This window comes from Heterocephalus glaber, unplaced genomic scaffold, assembly GCF_053883595.1.
Source record: "Heterocephalus glaber isolate CG9 unplaced genomic scaffold, H.glaber_assembly_v1.0 deba00000122, whole genome shotgun sequence".
Lineage (NCBI taxonomy): Eukaryota > Metazoa > Chordata > Mammalia > Rodentia > Bathyergidae > Heterocephalus > Heterocephalus glaber.
The window spans coordinates 7364172-7382339 of record NW_028258138.1 but is presented as its reverse complement, the minus strand read 5'-3'; the positions used below and the strand labels follow the sequence as shown (position 1 = coordinate 7382339).

The 18168-nt window shown below is 49.4% G+C and overlaps 1 protein-coding gene and 1 pseudogene across 1 annotated transcript in view; both read right to left on the bottom strand.

The window, feature by feature from the left end:
- Positions 1–1230: 1230 nt before the first annotated feature.
- The window catches only part of B3galt5 (beta-1,3-galactosyltransferase 5), a 60799-nt gene continuing 43861 nt past the window's right edge, over positions 1231–18168 (bottom strand). The window contains exons 2-3 of the mRNA XM_004842358.3: positions 10407–10560; positions 1231–9514 (exon numbers count right to left, since the gene is read on the bottom strand). Of these exons, the coding sequence (XP_004842415.1) occupies positions 8588–9514 (927 nt within the window). The 5' untranslated portion in view covers positions 10407–10560 and the 3' untranslated portion in view covers positions 1231–8587. The remainder of the gene's footprint in view (positions 9515–10406; positions 10561–18168) is intronic.
- On the bottom strand, positions 12626–13221 carry LOC101713664 (transmembrane protein 230-like; annotated as a pseudogene).

Genomic DNA, 18168 nt, shown 5'->3' with positions numbered 1-18168 from the left:
GGCACCTGGCCAACTTGATGAGCCAATAAATTGCCTCTTGATTATAGACAGTTAGACTTGTTTCTTTCACTTATCATTAAAAATACCCAAACTAAAGGACATGTTTTTCAAATTCTGTTATTTATATGAAGAGTCTACTTTGCATCCTTATGAACTAAGAACATCTGAACAGTTTACCATATTGAGGTAGCACCCAGGATGGGTCAATGCAACATGGTAAGAGAAGAGATTTTTAAGGCTTTTGTTAGAAAAATTAAAATCCTGGAGACCCTATGTCAGTCCCCACAAATTCAAGGTGTCACTGTGATAGGCTATATTCCTATACGGTTTATCAAACCCCTTTCCCTCCTATCTGTCCTCATGAAGAAGGGGAAGAATGGTCTTGATTTGTCTTTGAAGCAGCCACGACTCCTTGGGCTACAGCAAAGAGAAATGAATTCAAGCTCAAGCCCCAAGCCCATGTCACATCATCAGAGGATGCTGGGCCTGAGCCCAGCCCCTACCCTCCCATTCATCCTGCCAAGACCCTAGGGGCTACAGCCCTTCCTCCTTTCCCCCTCTCCTGGTTGGGAACACCCAGCAGCCCCATTTATTCCAGGCCAGTGGAGTCCCAGGCCCAACCCTCAGCCCATAAAATCCGTCTGTGTTCTTTCAAACCATGGGATCATAAAACTGAACACTGCTGAGAAATGCTGCTGTATGTACTAGGGAGGTGTGGACAAGAGGCACAAAGAAGAGAATTTGCAGCCTCTGGGGAGAGAAGGTGGATGGGTAAAAGTACAGTGCAACGTGAGAATGAATGAGTGACAGGAGACAACTCTTATGACCGAGTTGTGTTTCCCAGAACTCCTATGCTAAGCCCTAACCCCCCCAGGGCCTCAGAATGAGACTGTGTTTTGAGATGGGACCTTTGTGGCAGTGACTAAGGTTAATCAAGGTCCTGTGGGTGGGGAACAGGACCTCATAAAGAGAGTAAGTGTGAGAGCACATTGCTGTGCTGAATGTTCTAGAAGGGAGGGAGTGCTAGGGCTATAGTGGGAAAAGAAGAGATGATGGTGGGAACAGAGTTGATGTCCACAAGGAGGGGAGAGGAGTGAGGCAGGCACACAGGACCAGCCTTTCAGGGGACCAGAGACAGTCCTCACATTGTCACGGAGGGAAGGAAAGACAAAGATTTCCAGGTCTGCAGTACCACAAGAATTGTGACAAATACATATCAAAGCCAAAAAGGAATACTAATAATCTGCTTCCGCCATTTTATTTCCATTGCGATGGCATTCAGAAAGATCAAGGATCCAATCTGTACCTCAAAGATGGGTTATCATCCAAGACGCCAAAGTTCCAATCATATCAACTCATAATTCTTGATTTCTTAAAATTAAATGATAGGAAAATATACCTGAGAGAACAAAATTCCAAAAGATGCCCATGTCATAATGCCCTTGACTTACAATTCCCAACAGGAGACCTTGCCTTTCCCTGCCCACCTAGAACCAGCCCCATAGACCTTCCAAACTGTAAAGTGCCATTGCGTTGCTTCCAAGCCCAAGGCAAACCAGAAGTCCTTATAGCTTACAAAGATTATCACATCAAGATTGTTCAGTGTAGTTTTCTAAACATATAAAATCAAAGGTCAATTTAAAAAATATTTTTCCAAACACAAAATAAATACAGAAAATATCAATGGGAAAATAAAAACATGGTCCATTTTCAGCTGCACCTTGCAGACTTTTTGGGAAGAGCACAAGTTTATCTTATGCATTTACAACTTGGAACTACCTGAGTCAAGGGCATGATTCTATGTTAACATTTTCATTAAAGATAAATACTATACTTAACAAATCAGAAATAAATACATATGCCCACTCCCATGTGTGATATGTAAGACTCTGGAAGACCCCCTTAACATACAAGGAAATGACAGTTTAAATGACATTCAATAACATATAAATTCACTTTAGTTTCTTATCTTTTAAGAAAAGCAAACTTTGACAACGAAGTCTCCTCTGTTAGTGCTAAGTAATTTCCAGTGGTGTTGGATATTTATGATGTCTTATTTGTAAGAGACAAGCAACAGAGATTGACCCAGCTGATTGTTTTGCAAAGCAGAATGTAACCATGGGTATCACTACTTTCTTGGTTTACCTCCTCTGGGGACTTAAACGATGAGAGCTCTGAGCCAGTGGGCCTCGTGTTTATGTCCCCCACGGCGTGGGTGCCATGCTGGCCATCTACATTCTGCACACACGGAGCACTGATCCCTTAAATCGGTGAAGGAAAGTAGGAGAGAGGATTGTGAAAACAGCATGACAGGGTACAGCTCAGTGGTGGAGGCTTAGGGTTCTATGTCCAGCACCAAAAATAAAACCACACAGAAATGAAACAAGCCAGGTATGATGGCACACTCCTGTAACCCCAGCACCCTGGGAGGCTGAAATAGGAGGATCCAAAGTCGGAGCTCAGCCTGTGCAAAGGAGTGACCTATCAAGATCCCGTCTCAAAATTTAAAACTTTAAAAAAGAGACAGCTAGAATGCAGCTTAGTGCAAATGCCCTGGCTCTGGGCCCAGTACTGGAAAAACAAAAATACCCTTGGCAATGAAATCAATTTCCCTACTTGGATTTATTTATTTTTAAAATTTGTCTCAGCCATGCTAGACAACCACTCTACCACTGAGCTACACCCCTAGACCTCTTCTGTTTGTATTTAAAAGCAATTAATTATGTCTCACAGGCAGTGTCCAGTTTTTAAAGTGAATGAAAAACTAATGTTTTGTTTGGACGCATCCTGGTGTGGCTCTGCCCCAGGCTGGGAGGACAGTTCCACTCTTCACCTTCAGGGCTGATCTGAGGATCCATCCCACCTCAGGACCTGGACTTCGAAAGCAGAAAAATGGACAGAAATTCCTGTTCCCAAGTTCTCTTTGGCAGGCCTCAGGAGAGACAGGCAGAGCGAGGCAGAAGGTCCTTCAGGACCTCTTCCATCTACCGGGAGATGGCAGTGGCTAAAATGTCATTTCTGCTATGAAAAGAGCTGGGAATTAATTCTTAATAAAAAGTACTTCCAGGTAGGAGACACAGAGAAAATGTAAACCTCATCTCATCTATTTTTAACATGATGCACGGCAGCTGTCGTATGAAATCGGGCTGCTGAATAATTCAGTCTATCACAGAGCCGTGGGCTCTCGGCATGGGCCGCTCAGGGGAGTCTCGGCTGCTCGGCTGTTTTCTTTCAAAACTGTTTACCCAGGCTACATGGAGGAGAGGACTGGAATGCACAGCTTTTGCTTGTGGAAAACACAAGCAAGATGTTGGACGATTCGCTTTATGTCGCTCTTTCTAAACCCTCTGCCTGAAGCTCGGAGTATGGGGAAATCTCAGAATGACGTGGCTGGGGACCATTCCCCGCGTTGGAGTAAGTGTGCAACTGCTTGAGCAAACGTGAGGACAAAGGAGACCTCCCAAGTGCCATCCTCACACCTGATAGCTGAGGAAGGCCCTAGGAGACAAACGAGCTGATTCTTTGATAAAGACCCCCAAATCTGTCATACACACACACACACACACACACACACACACACACACACACACACACACACGCACCTGAAGACACTTACAGTCCCAGTGTTGGGCCCAGGGCTTTGTTCTGTGAAGTTTTAGGGAAGGAGAGAGGGAAGCAGGCTGACAGAAAAGGGCTGAGGTTCTGCCAGTAGTTTAGGAAGCTTAAGTGACCTCAGCACAGGGCTGGGCAGGGAGGCCCCCAGATAAACGACAGGGTCTGGGGAATGCCATGCATGGCCCAGGGTCACATCTTAGCACATCAAATAGAACCAGGAAGGAGCAGAGACACGGTCATGGCAACACTCACAGAAGAGGGGCAGCAGCTAAGGGACGAGCCAACGGCCTTTGGATGGGACGAGTCCTGAGCTGTGGGGAAAGCAGGATGTGAGGGACATGGCAACCATGCCAACCTTGCCAACCATGCTCAGGTGGAGCGGGCAGGGCTGCTCACAGGAGCAGCTGGGTGTCCTCAATGCAACAGCAGGTGGGACATGGCTGACCACATCTGAGCACGGAGACGGCACTGAGCAGATGCCAAGAGATCGCACTGGGGACTCAGGAAGGCTCTGGTTGCAAAACCCCCTCAGCATCACCCCTCAGCCTGGGCCCCATGCCAGCCCATCGAAGCCCTGCGCTGATCTACCCAGCGAGTGGATGAATAGGAGTGAGTGGCCAGCAGGGCTCCCAACGCCAGGCTCCAGTCCTGGACGCGCCACACACAGAAGGCCTGGCCAAGTCTCTCTGCTGCTCTGAGCCTTGGTTTTCTCATCAAAGGCAGGGCTGGCTGGTTTGGTCTTCAGTGCTGCACACTACCCCAAGTTTTCCCTTCCCATGTTCAGATTGTCACATCCCTGAACTAGCAAAGCCCAGAGCACGGTGCCCTGTGGTCTGAAGCATGTCCTGGAGAGGAGAATTTCTCCAGGAGTTCCAGGAATGCTGTGGAGGAAGAAAGGAGGGCTAGAGTGAGGCTCTGGGGCAGAGCACATGCTCAGCATGCATGTGGCCCCGGGTTCCATCCCCAACAGAGACGAAGGAAGGAAAGGAACTGGAGCTGACATGAAGCCCTCAAGACTAGGTCCATGGACCTCTCATTGCACATAGATGATCACCACTTCCGCACACAGAGGTGGCGCTGTGCATGCCACCTTACCAGTCCCTCAAATTCACAGCCCAAACCCAACTGGGACCATGAGCACCTCCCTTTATTAAGCACCTACTATGGGATATTATGCAATTTCTATTGTGTCTCATTTAACCCACACATGAACCCTGGGAGGTGGGAACTACTATTGTCCCATCTTTCAGAAGAGAAAACTAAGACAAAGAGAAGGCAAATTAGCTGTCTCTCAGTAGAGTGAGAGCTAAAATTCACATCCAGGTGCCAGACCTTGTAGTGTGCATAACATGGGCCTGGGGTTAAGGTTCACAAAACCTCACCCTGGGGCACTAGATTCTGAAGACCAGGAAGCTGGGTGTTGGCTACCTTGTCCTGCCCTGGTCTACCTCACTCACCCTAAAGCAGGGAGGGAATTCACTGTCTCACACCCAGCACTTGAGGGGAATGTGGCACTAGGGCCGAGTGACTACAACTTTCATTCGCATGACAGCCGCATCACTCCTGGGCGTGTTGTCTCATCAGACCCTCTCCCTCATAACCCACATGTTAGAAGCCACACAGCTTTCCCCCACCAATCAAGACTATTTGGAGCAATAACCAAGCAAGACCATCACTGCCGGGCCACACTGCAGGTTGCCACATCAAAACAAAAGCTCAAGCATCCAACCTGTGCCCCATTCCGGGCACAGCGGTGCTGAGAATGTGAGGGGAATTCTCTTAGGTGACTCCCACTCTACACACAAACTTCTGAGGTGGAAGTTATCACTGCTTTTAGTGAGGTGCAGAACCTGAGGTCCACAGAGAATAAGAACCCCGTTTCCAGAGCCAGCAAGCTGCACAGCCATGTTCAAACCTGGAGGTGACACCTAAGATGTGCCACAGGCCAAGTGAGATGGGGTCTCCCTGATGGGCTCATGTGGGCTTGGAAGTGGTCTCCTCTCCCCACGCTAATTTCCTCTCTGTGGACTGCTGTGCCTCGAATGCATCTCACAAAAGTCCGTGTTGGGGAATGACCCAGGTGTGTATTTGGTTATAGCAACAGAAAACCAACAAAGACAGGCTTTTCTCTCAGCTTCCTCAGCAGGTACACAGCAGCCTGGTGTCCACATCTGGGTTTTTTGGCTCCGGTCACATGGGGTCTGGAGCACTGCAAGGATTGCACCTGCATGGTCCCTGCAAGGGCCAGAGAAGCCAGCTGTCCCTCTGAGAAAGCAGGCTGAGTCCACGCTCTGATCTGTGGCTGCTAGGGCTGCCACATGCTAGGTGGGTGCACACGTGTGTGTAAAGTATACCCAGGGTCCCTTCCACCTGCTTTGCTTGTTCAAGTTTAAAGCCTGGGAAAAAATTTAACACATTACTTTTAAAACCAAAGTAAACATGTGCATAATTTTTCTGCACAAAAATAACTACCCTCAAGGGAATCAAAAATTGGCATGAAAATAAATTTTGCTTAAAAACCCATTTCAGCTTTGTGCCAGCCCTCCGGAATAGCATAGCAGTGCGGGGTGCCCAGCAGGAGCTGGGCATTGCCAGGCAGGTGGCCCATGGGCAGCATGGCCATGGCGAACTCTGCAGGCTAAGGTTACTAAATAGGCCAGGACATCGGGAACTGCTGCTCTTGGCTACGTGTCACCCTCCTGCAGCCTGTGTGGGGAGGTGGCCTCCATGCTTGTTGATCCCAGGCCAGGAAGCGCTGTTCTAGGGACAAGGCACCTGGGAACAAGCCACTCGGCTTCCCTGGGTCTCTTCTTTTCCAATCTGACTTCCTTTTTAACAACTATCTGGAGGTAAAGTGAAGGACAGATTGGAAGGAGGAAGGACAGCCCCAAGGGCCTGAGTCAGGCTGAACCAAGACGGTGGTCGGAACAGAGGTGACCAGGGTGGACATGGAGGGAGAGGCCAAACCCACAGGGACAGGTCACAGGGATGGCCTTGGCCTGCAGGGATGAAGGGTGGAGGGATGGTGGCGGTGTCCCCGAGACCTGGGACTGGGGGTAGCTGGGTTTGAGAGAGGAAGGTCTGGACTTCAGCTTCAGATTGTGGCTCCGTGTGCCTTTGGGTGCCAGGAGGAGAGATTCGCGTGGCTGCTGAACTGAGGCCTAGAGCTCAGGGAGACAGGAGCTTGGTCTGCTGCTGGAACTGCAGGGAAATGACAGGGACGTGTTCAAGGGTGGCAGCCGCGGTAACTGTAGGGCAGATGTGATGGAAGGTGAGCCAGCAGTCTGCCCTGAGGTGGCTCCACGGGAAGTTGGAGGGGCCCTGCACTGACACTGCGAGGCTGCAGGTGTGGGTTCCTGGGGTTAACCCGAAGTTCAGAGTGAGATTTGCTCATCCGGCGAAATCAAGTAGCCAGTGGGATGCGTGAGACCAAAGATCAAGAGGATGTTCTGCCTGGAGACCAACGGGTGTCAGGAACAGAAGGAGGACACTGAGCTCTAGGGCACAGGATGAGGCCCTGAGGACAGAATGAGCAGACACAGGGTCCAGGCTGAGCCTGGGGACACCAGGCCCAGAGGGTCACAGCAGAGAAGGGAGCAGCACAGGCGTGAGCAGCCAAGAGGGGCAAGGCTAAGGGCACACAGGGTCCTAGAGCTGGGGCGAGAGAGCATCAGGGGCAGCACTGCCTTGATGACCAAGAACCGCCCAGGGTTCAGCAGCTCGGGGTCACCGCGCACTGAAGAGCCACCTCAGCAGAGCTGGGGCCCCTGAATGGGACCCGGAACAGGGTGTGGCTCGCAGGCCTCAGTTTCCTCAGCCAGACACCAGGGGTGTTGGTGTCACTAAAGTGAGCATCTCAGGGAGGCGGAGCGTGGGAAGCCCTTCAGCTCAGCAGCAGAGGAGGACAGCATCTGCTTCCAGCTGCATCTTTCCTCGGGTGCAGAGCATGCACACCCTGTGACAGCGGCCAAATGAACGGCTTCAGGACCTCGCACAAACCTGCCCAGTTTTTACACAGCCTTGCTAAACAGGCTCATGCAAACCTCCGGGGAGACAAAATGCAAAGCTAAACTCCAGAGCGGGGCATTCGGTGGTTCCTTGGCCACACAACAAGCTCAGCACATGAGCTGGGCTCAGGCTTGGGACAGAGGCACAGGGACCCATCCCTGGACCTGGGGCCGTGGGTGCTTTGTGCCTAAGTGGTCCCTGTGATCAAGCGGCTCGACTTAGACCCAAGGAAAGCCAGAAATGCCCTGAAAGCCTGGGTAGATAGTGCCTGGTGCCCAGCTGCCCTCCAGTTTGAGCTCGGAGACCCGAAGCCCTCAGTCGGTCCCATCAATGCAAGACAAAGGACACTGGCTGCTGGAGACCAGGTGCCCCAGCAGCTGGAGGAGACATGGTGCTCACTGGAAGTCAGCAGTGTGCTCATGGCAACTGCAGGCAATTGGGTCTTCAGAGACACGCTTTGGGAGATGTGCGGCCGGAGTCACTAACCGGCCGGAGTCACTAACCGGGACTCAGTGCCCCACTATGTCACCCCAGGGCGGGGAGAGGTTGGTCCCGGGCTCACACTAAAAAGCCTCAGGGTGGGAGCTGGGCTGGGGGACTCTGAAAAGGGATGGGGAGGCCATCTGCAGACGAGTGACTGTGCTTCTTCAGCTGTTTTTCCTTATCTGAAAAGGGGAGTGACAGCATCCATAGCTTCACATAGGTACGAGCCCGGAAGCGATCAAATGGGCGCATGTGTCAAGCACACAGCACCTTGGGTGGGTGCCTGAGAGATGGGATCCACTGGTGCGGGGGTGTGGTGGAAAGCCACAGTGGCTGCACCTAAGCGCCCTCGTTCACCAAGTCTGGATCTAGAGCACCCTCACCGTCCTGCTCCCTCCCTACCCAGCGAGGCCGGCCAGATCTTCCCCAAGCCATCCCTGTGGGTTACCAGAAGTTTGACCCATGTGCCCGTGGGGCCCGCTCAGACACCCTGACAGTCTTCCTCCTCTGAAGTCTTCAGCACCTGCCAGTAGGTGAGCAGCTCCTGGGGCTTGACAAAGTGACAGGCCACCACCTTCTTAAAGCGGCAGGTGGAAAAGCGCAACCCCCCGGGAAAGAAGGTCTGCCGGGAGTGGAGCTCCTCTGGCCGGATCCCCAGCTTGGCCAGGCAGAGCCCCACAAACACATCTTCCAGCTTAATGAATGGGATGCTCTTGGAGATGTTATACACCTGACTCGCCACGTCACTGGAGAAGACGTAGGCAGTACCGGAGCAGAAGGGCGGGTACTTGCTCCACGGGTATTCGGACGGACTCACATACCACTTACTGAACTTGTTCCTGATCGGAAACTCTTTCAGCTTTAAGTAGCCCGTGAAAAATCTTGCCGTTCTGTTTTTCTTCAGTAGGAGTTCGGTCAGATAGTGGACGTTTATAAACATGTCTGAGTCTGTTTTCATCACAAAAGCTGCCTGCGGACAATAGCGGTGGACCCATTCCATACCCATCATGGTCTTCAGGGTCAGGTTGAAATAGACGTCCTTGAAGTCCTTCTGGATGATGTCCCCGTGCTGCTGGCTCTCCTGGGCCACCACTGTCATCTCGTTCTTGCTGGCCGTGGTCCCCAGGAGGAAGAAGGTTCTCACCAGCTGTCCTGTCACCACCCGCTCTCCGCCCCATGTCTCCCGGATGGCCTTGCGAGCTGCCACCTGCTGGTGGGAGGACGTGACCAGCAGGATGAGGAAGGGGGGATTCCGCCGGCAGTCGATACCCGGGAGCTGAAGGAATTGCCCGTAGTTTTTTTTTAAAATAAATATTCCTCCTTTAAAAGGACCTATGCTGAAGTACAGACAGAGCACCCCAATCCCCAGCAGGCAGGCATACATGAACTTCATCTTCAGGAAAGCCATCTGAAAGGAAGGAGACCAGAGGATCAGCTCTCAAAAGCAAGGCCTGGGCTGGGGTAGCGGGCACCAAGTCCCAGTGAGCAAGGAAGAATAAGCCGTGGGGTTCTAGAGCACAGCTGGGGCCGCGTGTTCTACAGCTATTCTCATGCATTTTACAAAGAGCTAGAGGAGTTCGAAGGCTCCCACTGCAAAGTGATGATTAAGGAGACAGAAATGCTTGTTTCCCCACAGGAAGTCACGCACTGTGTGCTAGTAGCGAATGAGCTCACTGGACCCCATGCAATGTACAATTAGAAAAATAAAGCAATTGTTTGAAAGCATGAGTGTTGACAGAAGGTGGCTGAGATGGACGGGGACGAGACCAAGGTGTGGAAGTCTGGACCCTCGCTGCTTGCAGAAGTGAAGAGCCAAGGCTGAGCTCCGGGCACCGCCTTGGCCCCTGGAGTCACACAGGGAGCACCAGGGTCTGAGTCTTGGTCCTGGCTCTGTGGCCAGCCACCCTCAACCTGTGGAGTCCCAGACTGCTTGTGCCTGTGTGCATGGGACCAGGTCGCTCAGGAGCACCTCAGACTCTGCCTTCTGAGGGTGCCAGGAAAAGGTGCAGCCTGGCAACCAGCGAGGTCAGAAACCACAGGGTCTAGCTCTAAATGTGGGCTGCACGTGCAGTCTTTGCTGGTCTAGCCAAGTGAGTCCCAGAGGAGGGAGTCCGGCTTGCTGATTTGCACAACTACCTTGGAATCTCATCCTACTAAAAGTTAGGGTTTATATTTTAGGTTACTTTTTTAAGTCTTCTAACTTATTTTGTTTCACCTTCTGCCCACCCACCTCTGCTATTTGGGGCAAGTTCAGAACCATTCACCTTAATGTTACAACATCAAGAAAGCAAACAACTCACGTTTTGGTAGGTAAGAGGTCCTGTGGTTGGAAAGCTCAGCCGCAAGGTAGATACTAAAGGGAAATTCGGGTAGGAGAGCCGTCAGCATTCCACCCCATCAGGTTCCGGGCTTGGTTTGTTGATCAAAAATGATAATTCTGTCTCTCAGGAACCACTAAGAGAAAAAGAATTGTGTTCAAATCATCATCCCTGCCCTCCAGTCCTCCCAATCATCTGAGCCGGTAGTGCTGCCGGACCACCGCCCTGTGTAAGCTTGAGCAAGCCCCTAAGACCCACTCCCAGGTTCACTTTTCCCACCTGGGAAATGGGTACAATCGATCCAGACCAAGTCTATGACGTGAATCACCTGTCCACAGGAGGAACAATATGCAAGCATCTGGGAATCCTTTCAGGCCTAATGCATTAGGGCAGCCCACCCACCCCACCCCCAGCTTTCTAAGGAGATAACTTAGCGCCCAACTTCTCATCCTACTAGTTTAACTTATCTACCCAATAGTGTGGCGGATGCCTCAAGAATATAACATGGGAGAAATCCACCAATTTCCAATGTAATCACCATGACTTAAAATTATTTTGGGAGAGAGGTCAGAGGAGCCAGCAGGAAAGCAAAGAGATGGTGTGAAATCATGGGGCACGTTTTGATGGAACAAGAGTACTTCAACATTTCATGAAGTCAAAATTCTGTTCCAAGTATGTTCGGCATGAAGCAAATGCAGTAACCATGGAGGCTTCTTAGAAGGTGCTCGCTGTTCGCTGACTCTCATGCTGGCTGTAGACACAGCCAAGCTCCTGTCCTGCTCGGGGCTCAGGGAGCTGCCGGCCAACCAGAGCCCACAGTGACCTCTGAGGAATCGCTGCAAGAGCAAAGGGTCACTGGCACTTGTCTGCTGCCCTGGCCCCGGAGGCTGAGAACACTACTCCTTCCTGCCTTCCTTTGGTGTCTGTTTGCCCACACAGCTAGAGCTGTGGTTTATTTCAGCAAGAAACAAAAAACAATTGCAAGAAAAGATGGTAGTTTTCTATTTTGCTTCCTTTCTCAGATAATTTTGCTCTACTTCGACAGATTGATTTCATAGTAAACTTTAAATTTTCATTTTCTGCCAGGCGCCTTTTCTCAAAAGCCTTCACACGGAGCAGTAAGTCTGACTGGTAAGCAAAGCACATACCTATAATCTCAGCACTCAAGAGGCTGAGGCAGGAGGATTGCTGCAAATCTGAGGCCGGCTTGGGCTACACAGCAAGCCCAAAGCCAGCCTAAACTACATGGTGAGACTGTGTCTCAAAAAAAAAGAGTTTGGAAAGTAGAGTATAATTTACCTAAAAACAGTTACCTAAAAACAAAGTCCTGGGTAGTGGGATCAAAGATATCATAAAATCATTACAATGCTTTCTGAAATATGCTTAAAGTGAACTCATTTAAATCTAGGATTTGGATTTTGACCTCTTAATTTCTTTTAAATATGTGTCCCTTTTTTCCAAGTAAGGAAACAGAATCAATCTAAGGTATTCTAGTCCTCCAGGGAGTGAGGCCAGTCTTAACAATCATTATCAGAAGGACAATGGAGTCCCAGATGTCAATAAAAATGGTATAAACCCTGAACAACTTCCCTGCATTTTTCATTAGCAAGCAGTCAAAAGTCTAGTCCTTCAAGGCATGACATACAGAACATCTTGATCTACAAAGGACAAAATGACCCAAATAATTTGTTGGCAACCTTATTGAGAAACTAGAGAAAATGTCTGTATTTTGAAAACTCACTCCATAGTGTAGAAAATTCCTGGTTGCTGTCAATAACAAAGCTAGTAAAAGACATCACAGAAGGACCCAGACTGATATCTGATTTTACCCAAGTCTCCCATAGAACATGAAGGTGCAGAGAGATATATATTGGGAGGGGTAAGATACTTAGATATTTTAAAAATAAATTACTTAGTAAGGAAATTAGACATATTGGAAAGCTCTATTTGCTGTAAGACAAACTGACAATGAGGACTATTTCAGAGAAACCCTCAACTTTAAAGAGGGCAGTAGTAGTACTACTCTCCATTACAAAATAACGTCCTGCTTTTTAAAGTAATTAACAGTGCTACTCCTCCCCGGTACCTACTCATGTGGAAAAACATGTTGAGCTTTTGCCAGGGCCAGGAAATGAAAACAGAGTACGTCCTAATTAGCTAACTGTAAGCTCAGTGAACATTTTTGAGATTGACCCATACAATCTGGCCGCTGATTTGTTAAACATCTACTAACTGCAAAATTCCTCAGCCCTTAGCCATGGCTTCTGCTCAATGTTGTAAAGATGGGTGTAGTTCCACTGTGACTTGTTGGGCTGAGGTGTCATCAAAGTCCAGAATGTCATTGTAGGAGTAACCCCACTAGCTTTTGGACACGTAGTAGGCAATGCGAAGGTGGTAAAATCCTAGCAGGAACACCAGAATGCCAAAGATCAGGATGGGGCGCCCAGTCTGCCCCCACTTTGCTGATGTAGCCCGACAACAGGAGGGAGCCTAGGATAATAAGAAAGAGGGGTTGAAGGGAGGGCAAGGGAATGGGGAAAAAATAAGAACCAAGAGAGATTATGTAAAGGTGCAAATTTCCAATGATGAATGTCATTATATTGTATACCTAAAATGTACCAACAAAATTAAATTTTTAAAAAAAGAAAGGCATCAACCAAAAACAGCACAGTGGCCAGTGCGATGGCCTTGTAGAGGCTCTTAGGAGGGCTTTTCCTAACATCTGTGCTGGAGAGCCTCGAGCATTCCCTTCACTACTGGAGATTCCAGTAGCCAGGTGGGTACGAGGCGGCGTCATAACACGCTGACACAGCCCCGGTCCATTTTCCTGATAGTCCCTCAACATCGCCACAGAGAGGAAAAAGAACCAACGCGAATTCAGGCAGAAAACGAACAAAACCGGTCTGGGGAGAGGCCAAGCACGCACCGCTCTGCTGGCCCGGAGGTCAGAGGTGGCCAGGTCCTGGAGTCTCTGGGAGGAGGGCCCGGCCCACGTGCAGGGCGCTCAGCCTGTGAACTGTGGAGCAACAATGCCACACGGCACTGCCCGCCTAACTGCCACTGGCTCCTCTTCGTGTTGTTTTGATTTTCATTTCTCTAAGGGCTAAATATGCTGAACATTTTTCATGTCCTTTTTGGCCATTTTTTTTTTTTTGGACATGTGTCTATTCACTTCAACTGCCCTTTTCTAAGTAGGTCTTTTGTTTTGGGGGGGTGTCTAATTCTATGGAAAACAATACAGAGAGTCCTCAAAAAAACTAAAACTAAAAATTCCATTGACCAGCTATACTTCTCCTGGGTATCTTCCCAAAAGAGTTTAAAAAACATCATATTATAATGATCCATCCACACCCATGTTTGCAGTAGCACAATTCATAATAGCTAAACTTACAGAAGGCTATGTGTCCATCAACAGATGAATAGATAAAGACAACATGGTATTTATACACAATGGAGTACTATTCAGCCATAAAGAAGAATAAACTTGAGTCATCTGTTGGAAAATGGATCTTAAGACTATAATGTTCAGTGAAATAAATCAGATACAGAAGGTTAAATATCACATGCTTTCTCTTAGATGACAAACCCAAAACATAAATAATTTAAAAAGCAAAGTAAAGGAGAGATGGTAGAAAACAAGAAGACAGACATTTCAGAGATAGAAGGGGATGTGGAGAGGGAGAGAAGGGAGGGTGGGGAAAGGGAAGTAAAAATTATCAAGATGGGAGCTGGGTGGGGTGGTCCACGCCTGTGATCCCAGCACTCCGGAGGCTGAGGCAGGAGGGTCACCTCAAGGTCCAGGCCAGCCGGGCACATAGTGAGCTCACAGCCAGCCTGAACTACAAAGGGAGACTCTGCCTCAAAAAACAAGACAACAACAACAAAAATTATCAAGATGTGATAGGTATAGGTGCTAATTCATCAAGATGAACGCAATTATAATGTATTGCAAACATACATCAATAAAGATAAATTAATTCAAAAGTAATAATAATAATAATAACTACCCAGGGACGGATGCCACCCTCACTCAACTGCACTGGCTCCTCCACAGACATCAGATCACCCGGGGGTGAGGCAGGTATGGCACCCCAACGGCCAACACTTCCGGGGGTGTTGGTTTCTTCGGGCAAGTGGAACTTCCTCCTGCCTAACGTCCCACGAAACAACCTCCGAAGTCAGACCTCAAGATCCCATTGCCTCATTCAAAGGACCAGGGACTCCTCCTTGCACAGCTTTGCCCAGGCATCCGGCCCGGGACACCGTCTGGCAGGCCGAGTTTGTGGAAAGGGCCATGTGGCTCCAGACTGTGGGAGACACGAGCGCTTAGCACGAAGCAATTCCACCTCACGGGGACAGAGCCACAAAGAGCTCTGCTACCTGAGCCCCTTCCCACACGCCTGGGCCCGGCAGTCAGAAACAGCCACAGCCAGGCCAGTAGGCTGAGGCCCCGGGCTTGCTCTGTGATTTCTGAGTGATGTAGGGCAGGTCGCTGTGGAACCGCAGTCACAGTGGGGACGTCTTGCCCATGATGACAAGCCGCCTCTCTACCCCTGCCTTTGGGCCTCCACGGACTCCTCTTCAGGTGTCAGCACCTGCGAGGACCACTGTGTCCTTTCCGGCTGAAAGTGCCTGGAGGGCGAGAGCTATGTTTATGGCCCTCCTAAAACCCCAGGGGCTGTGCAGGAGGTGGATGCTGGCATATTTCCTATTAAAGTGGAAGAAATAAATAGTACAAAAAAAGCCAGAACCACCAGGGCAGGAAAGGCTATTGGAGGGGCAGAGGTCCGACAGCAAAACTTCTGGAGGAAGACCTCTCTGGTCATTATTTTTAAACAGTGCACACACATGTGCACGCGCACACACACACACACACACATAAAGGAAATGACAGATAAACAGGACTTCAGAGGCCACCATCAAGATAATGCAGAGGCAAGTCACAGACTAGGACGTATTTGCCTTACATCATGTGACAAAGGACCGCTTTATCCAGAGTACATTGAGAATGTCTACACATCATTAAGGAAAGGATCGAGGCAACCACAGTTCTAAAAACTAAATTGTGAATAGACATTTCACAAAAAAGGAGAGATCCATAAACCCAAACTCTCAAGCCAGAGGTGCAGGTGGTTGTAGAGCAACTGTTCAGTACACACAAGCCCCTGAGTTTGATGTCCCCCCCATAAAGAATAACAAAAAGCCTGACACCCAAGAAAGGTCAGCGGGGTTCATCATTAGGGAAATGCAAATAAAATACCACTGCCATGCGTGAGTGTGACTGAAATAAAACAGAGCCACACCAAGGACTGCCCCACCCGCCCAGCAGGAGCTCAAGGTAGATGAGCACTCTGAAAGCAGAATCTCCTTTGGCCGCGCCACCTGAGCCTCAGCTGACACAGGTGCTGTGACCCAGTAAACCACGCCTTCGCAGTGCCCCCGGACACGGACACTCGCAGGCAGGTGTGACCACAGCTGGCTCACACTTGCAAACAGCGGCTCCATCAGACTGAGTCCAAACTGGAAAGAAACCACGCAGTCTTGGAAGAGAACTTTTAATGTAGAGTCATTTACTACAGTAAAGGATTTCAGTAAGAAGATATAAGAGTAAGAAGTAAAGCTAGCTCTATGGGAAATAGGACGAAGCAAATGTAACGAAAAGTCACCGAGCCCAGGCTGAGATCCAGACCTCGCTGGAAGGAGAAGGGCCTGGGGTCCCGCATAGCAGGGGACCCTGAAAGCCACCCTGTGGTACTTGCAAGCCATGTGCCTCCAGGTAGCCAGGAAAGCTGTTCATGCGTGGTTGTGTGGGGCGCTCTGTTACAAAGCCACTGGGGTGTGTCGGGGGGATGCTGCCTTCTGTCCGTGCTGCGGGCACGCGGCCAGCACACTGCAGGAGCCTGCCGGGCCTGCACCCCAACCATGAAGGAAAACACTGTTCCCCCCTGCGGGCTTCTCCAGCACCCTCTGCTGAGGAGCTTCCGGACTGAATTGCAGAGGAAAAACATGTCAAGGGCTCAGATCCATTTTCTCAGAAGTCCAAAGGAGTGATTTTGGAGCTGAGTGGCAACAAACTGATAAACAGCATGACTACTGTCAAGAAATGTCCAGCCAGGCATGGTGGTGCACACTTGTAATCCCAGCACTCTTAGGGTGCTGAGGTGGGAGGGTCATAGTTCAAGCTGGAGATGTAGCTTAGTGGAAAGGTCCTGAGTTCAATCCTCAGAGAGAAAGAAAAGGTGGGGAGGAAAGAGGGAAGGAAGGAAGGAAGGAAGGAAGGAAGGAAGGAAGGAAGGAAGGAAGGAAGGAAGGAAAAGAAAATCTCCATCAACAGCAGGATGCAGGAATGAAATGCTACACAACCATAAAAAATATGAATAATTGAACACACACTATATATTGACCTGGCAGACACGATGTTGTGTAAGAAGCCCAGGGCAGGAAAGAGAACACACTCCTGGCTCCATCACCATGAAGTCAAAATCAAGCAAGACTTACGGTGACGAAGAAGTCAGAGCAGTGGTTACCTTTGGTAGGAGACTTTTACTAGAAAGGCCGGGGGGACCCTTCAGGATTGCTGTGTACACTCTACGCTTGGTCTGGGTGGTGGATACAGCATGTAAATGTAAGTAAAAAATTCACTGAGCCACACAGCTAAGATGTGTGTGCTTTGATATATTTTTTACAATCGCTTTAATTAAAAATAAACTGAAAAGTTGGTATCTTTTAAACAATTGCACAAATTTATTTGGCCACAAATCTGACTTGTTCACAATGCATCTCGTGGTCCAGTGTGTCATGGAACAGGCTCCGGGAAATAAAGCCTGGGGTTTGCTCCTCCTGCCCACTCCAAGACTGAGGGCGGCTTTGAGACATTAGTTGGCCCGAGATGGGAGGCAGGATCCTTGTCAAGCTGTGAGCTTTCATGATGGCTTCTACAATATTTCATTGATCGTCAGATCAGTGGATGATCTGTCAAACTGACTCCAATTCCTCCCATACATGGGCTTCCCAGTGGGCAGTGGAGAGCAGGGAACTGTCTCATTAACCTCGGATGGCCTGGAAGGATGGAGCGGAGGAGGAGTGTGGAGCTAGAAGGCCCTGCCCACACCCTGGCTCCACCCCAACAGCAACCCCTGGCCCAACCCCTGCCCTCCTGCACAGGTGACTGAAGAAGTTTCCCTGGGAACGTTCTCCAGGAGTCTGAAGTGCAAGTGCTGCGTTGGGAGGAATGATTTCCTCTTCACTGGGCCTCTGTGCCCTGTTGGGGGAGGTAAGTTCTTCCCAAAGCCAGTTAAGGAAACTCAAGTCCCAGACAATCATCTTTGCATTATGGATCTTTTTGTCAGTACTGGTGATTGAACCCAGGGCCTTTGCCCTGAACTACAGGTCAAGCCTTTTAAATGTTTGTTTGTTTGTTTGTTTGTTTGTTTTGAAACAAGTTCTCACTAAGTCACTCAGTTGCTCAGGCTGGGCTCAAATTTGCAATCTTCCTGACTCAGCCTCCCAGAATGCTGGGATTACAGATGTGCACCACCATGCCCGCCGCACAGGGTCTTTCAACACAGTTGGGTGAACTCCTTCTTCAAATCATATTTTCACATGCATAGAGCAAAACACAGGATCACAAAGGAAATCGCTGTTGAAATATACGGAACCCGGTATTTTCACAGGTGCACTAGAGTAGTAGGCGCACGTATCCACTACTGCACGGGGTGAGGATCCCAGCCCCGGTCCTAACAGA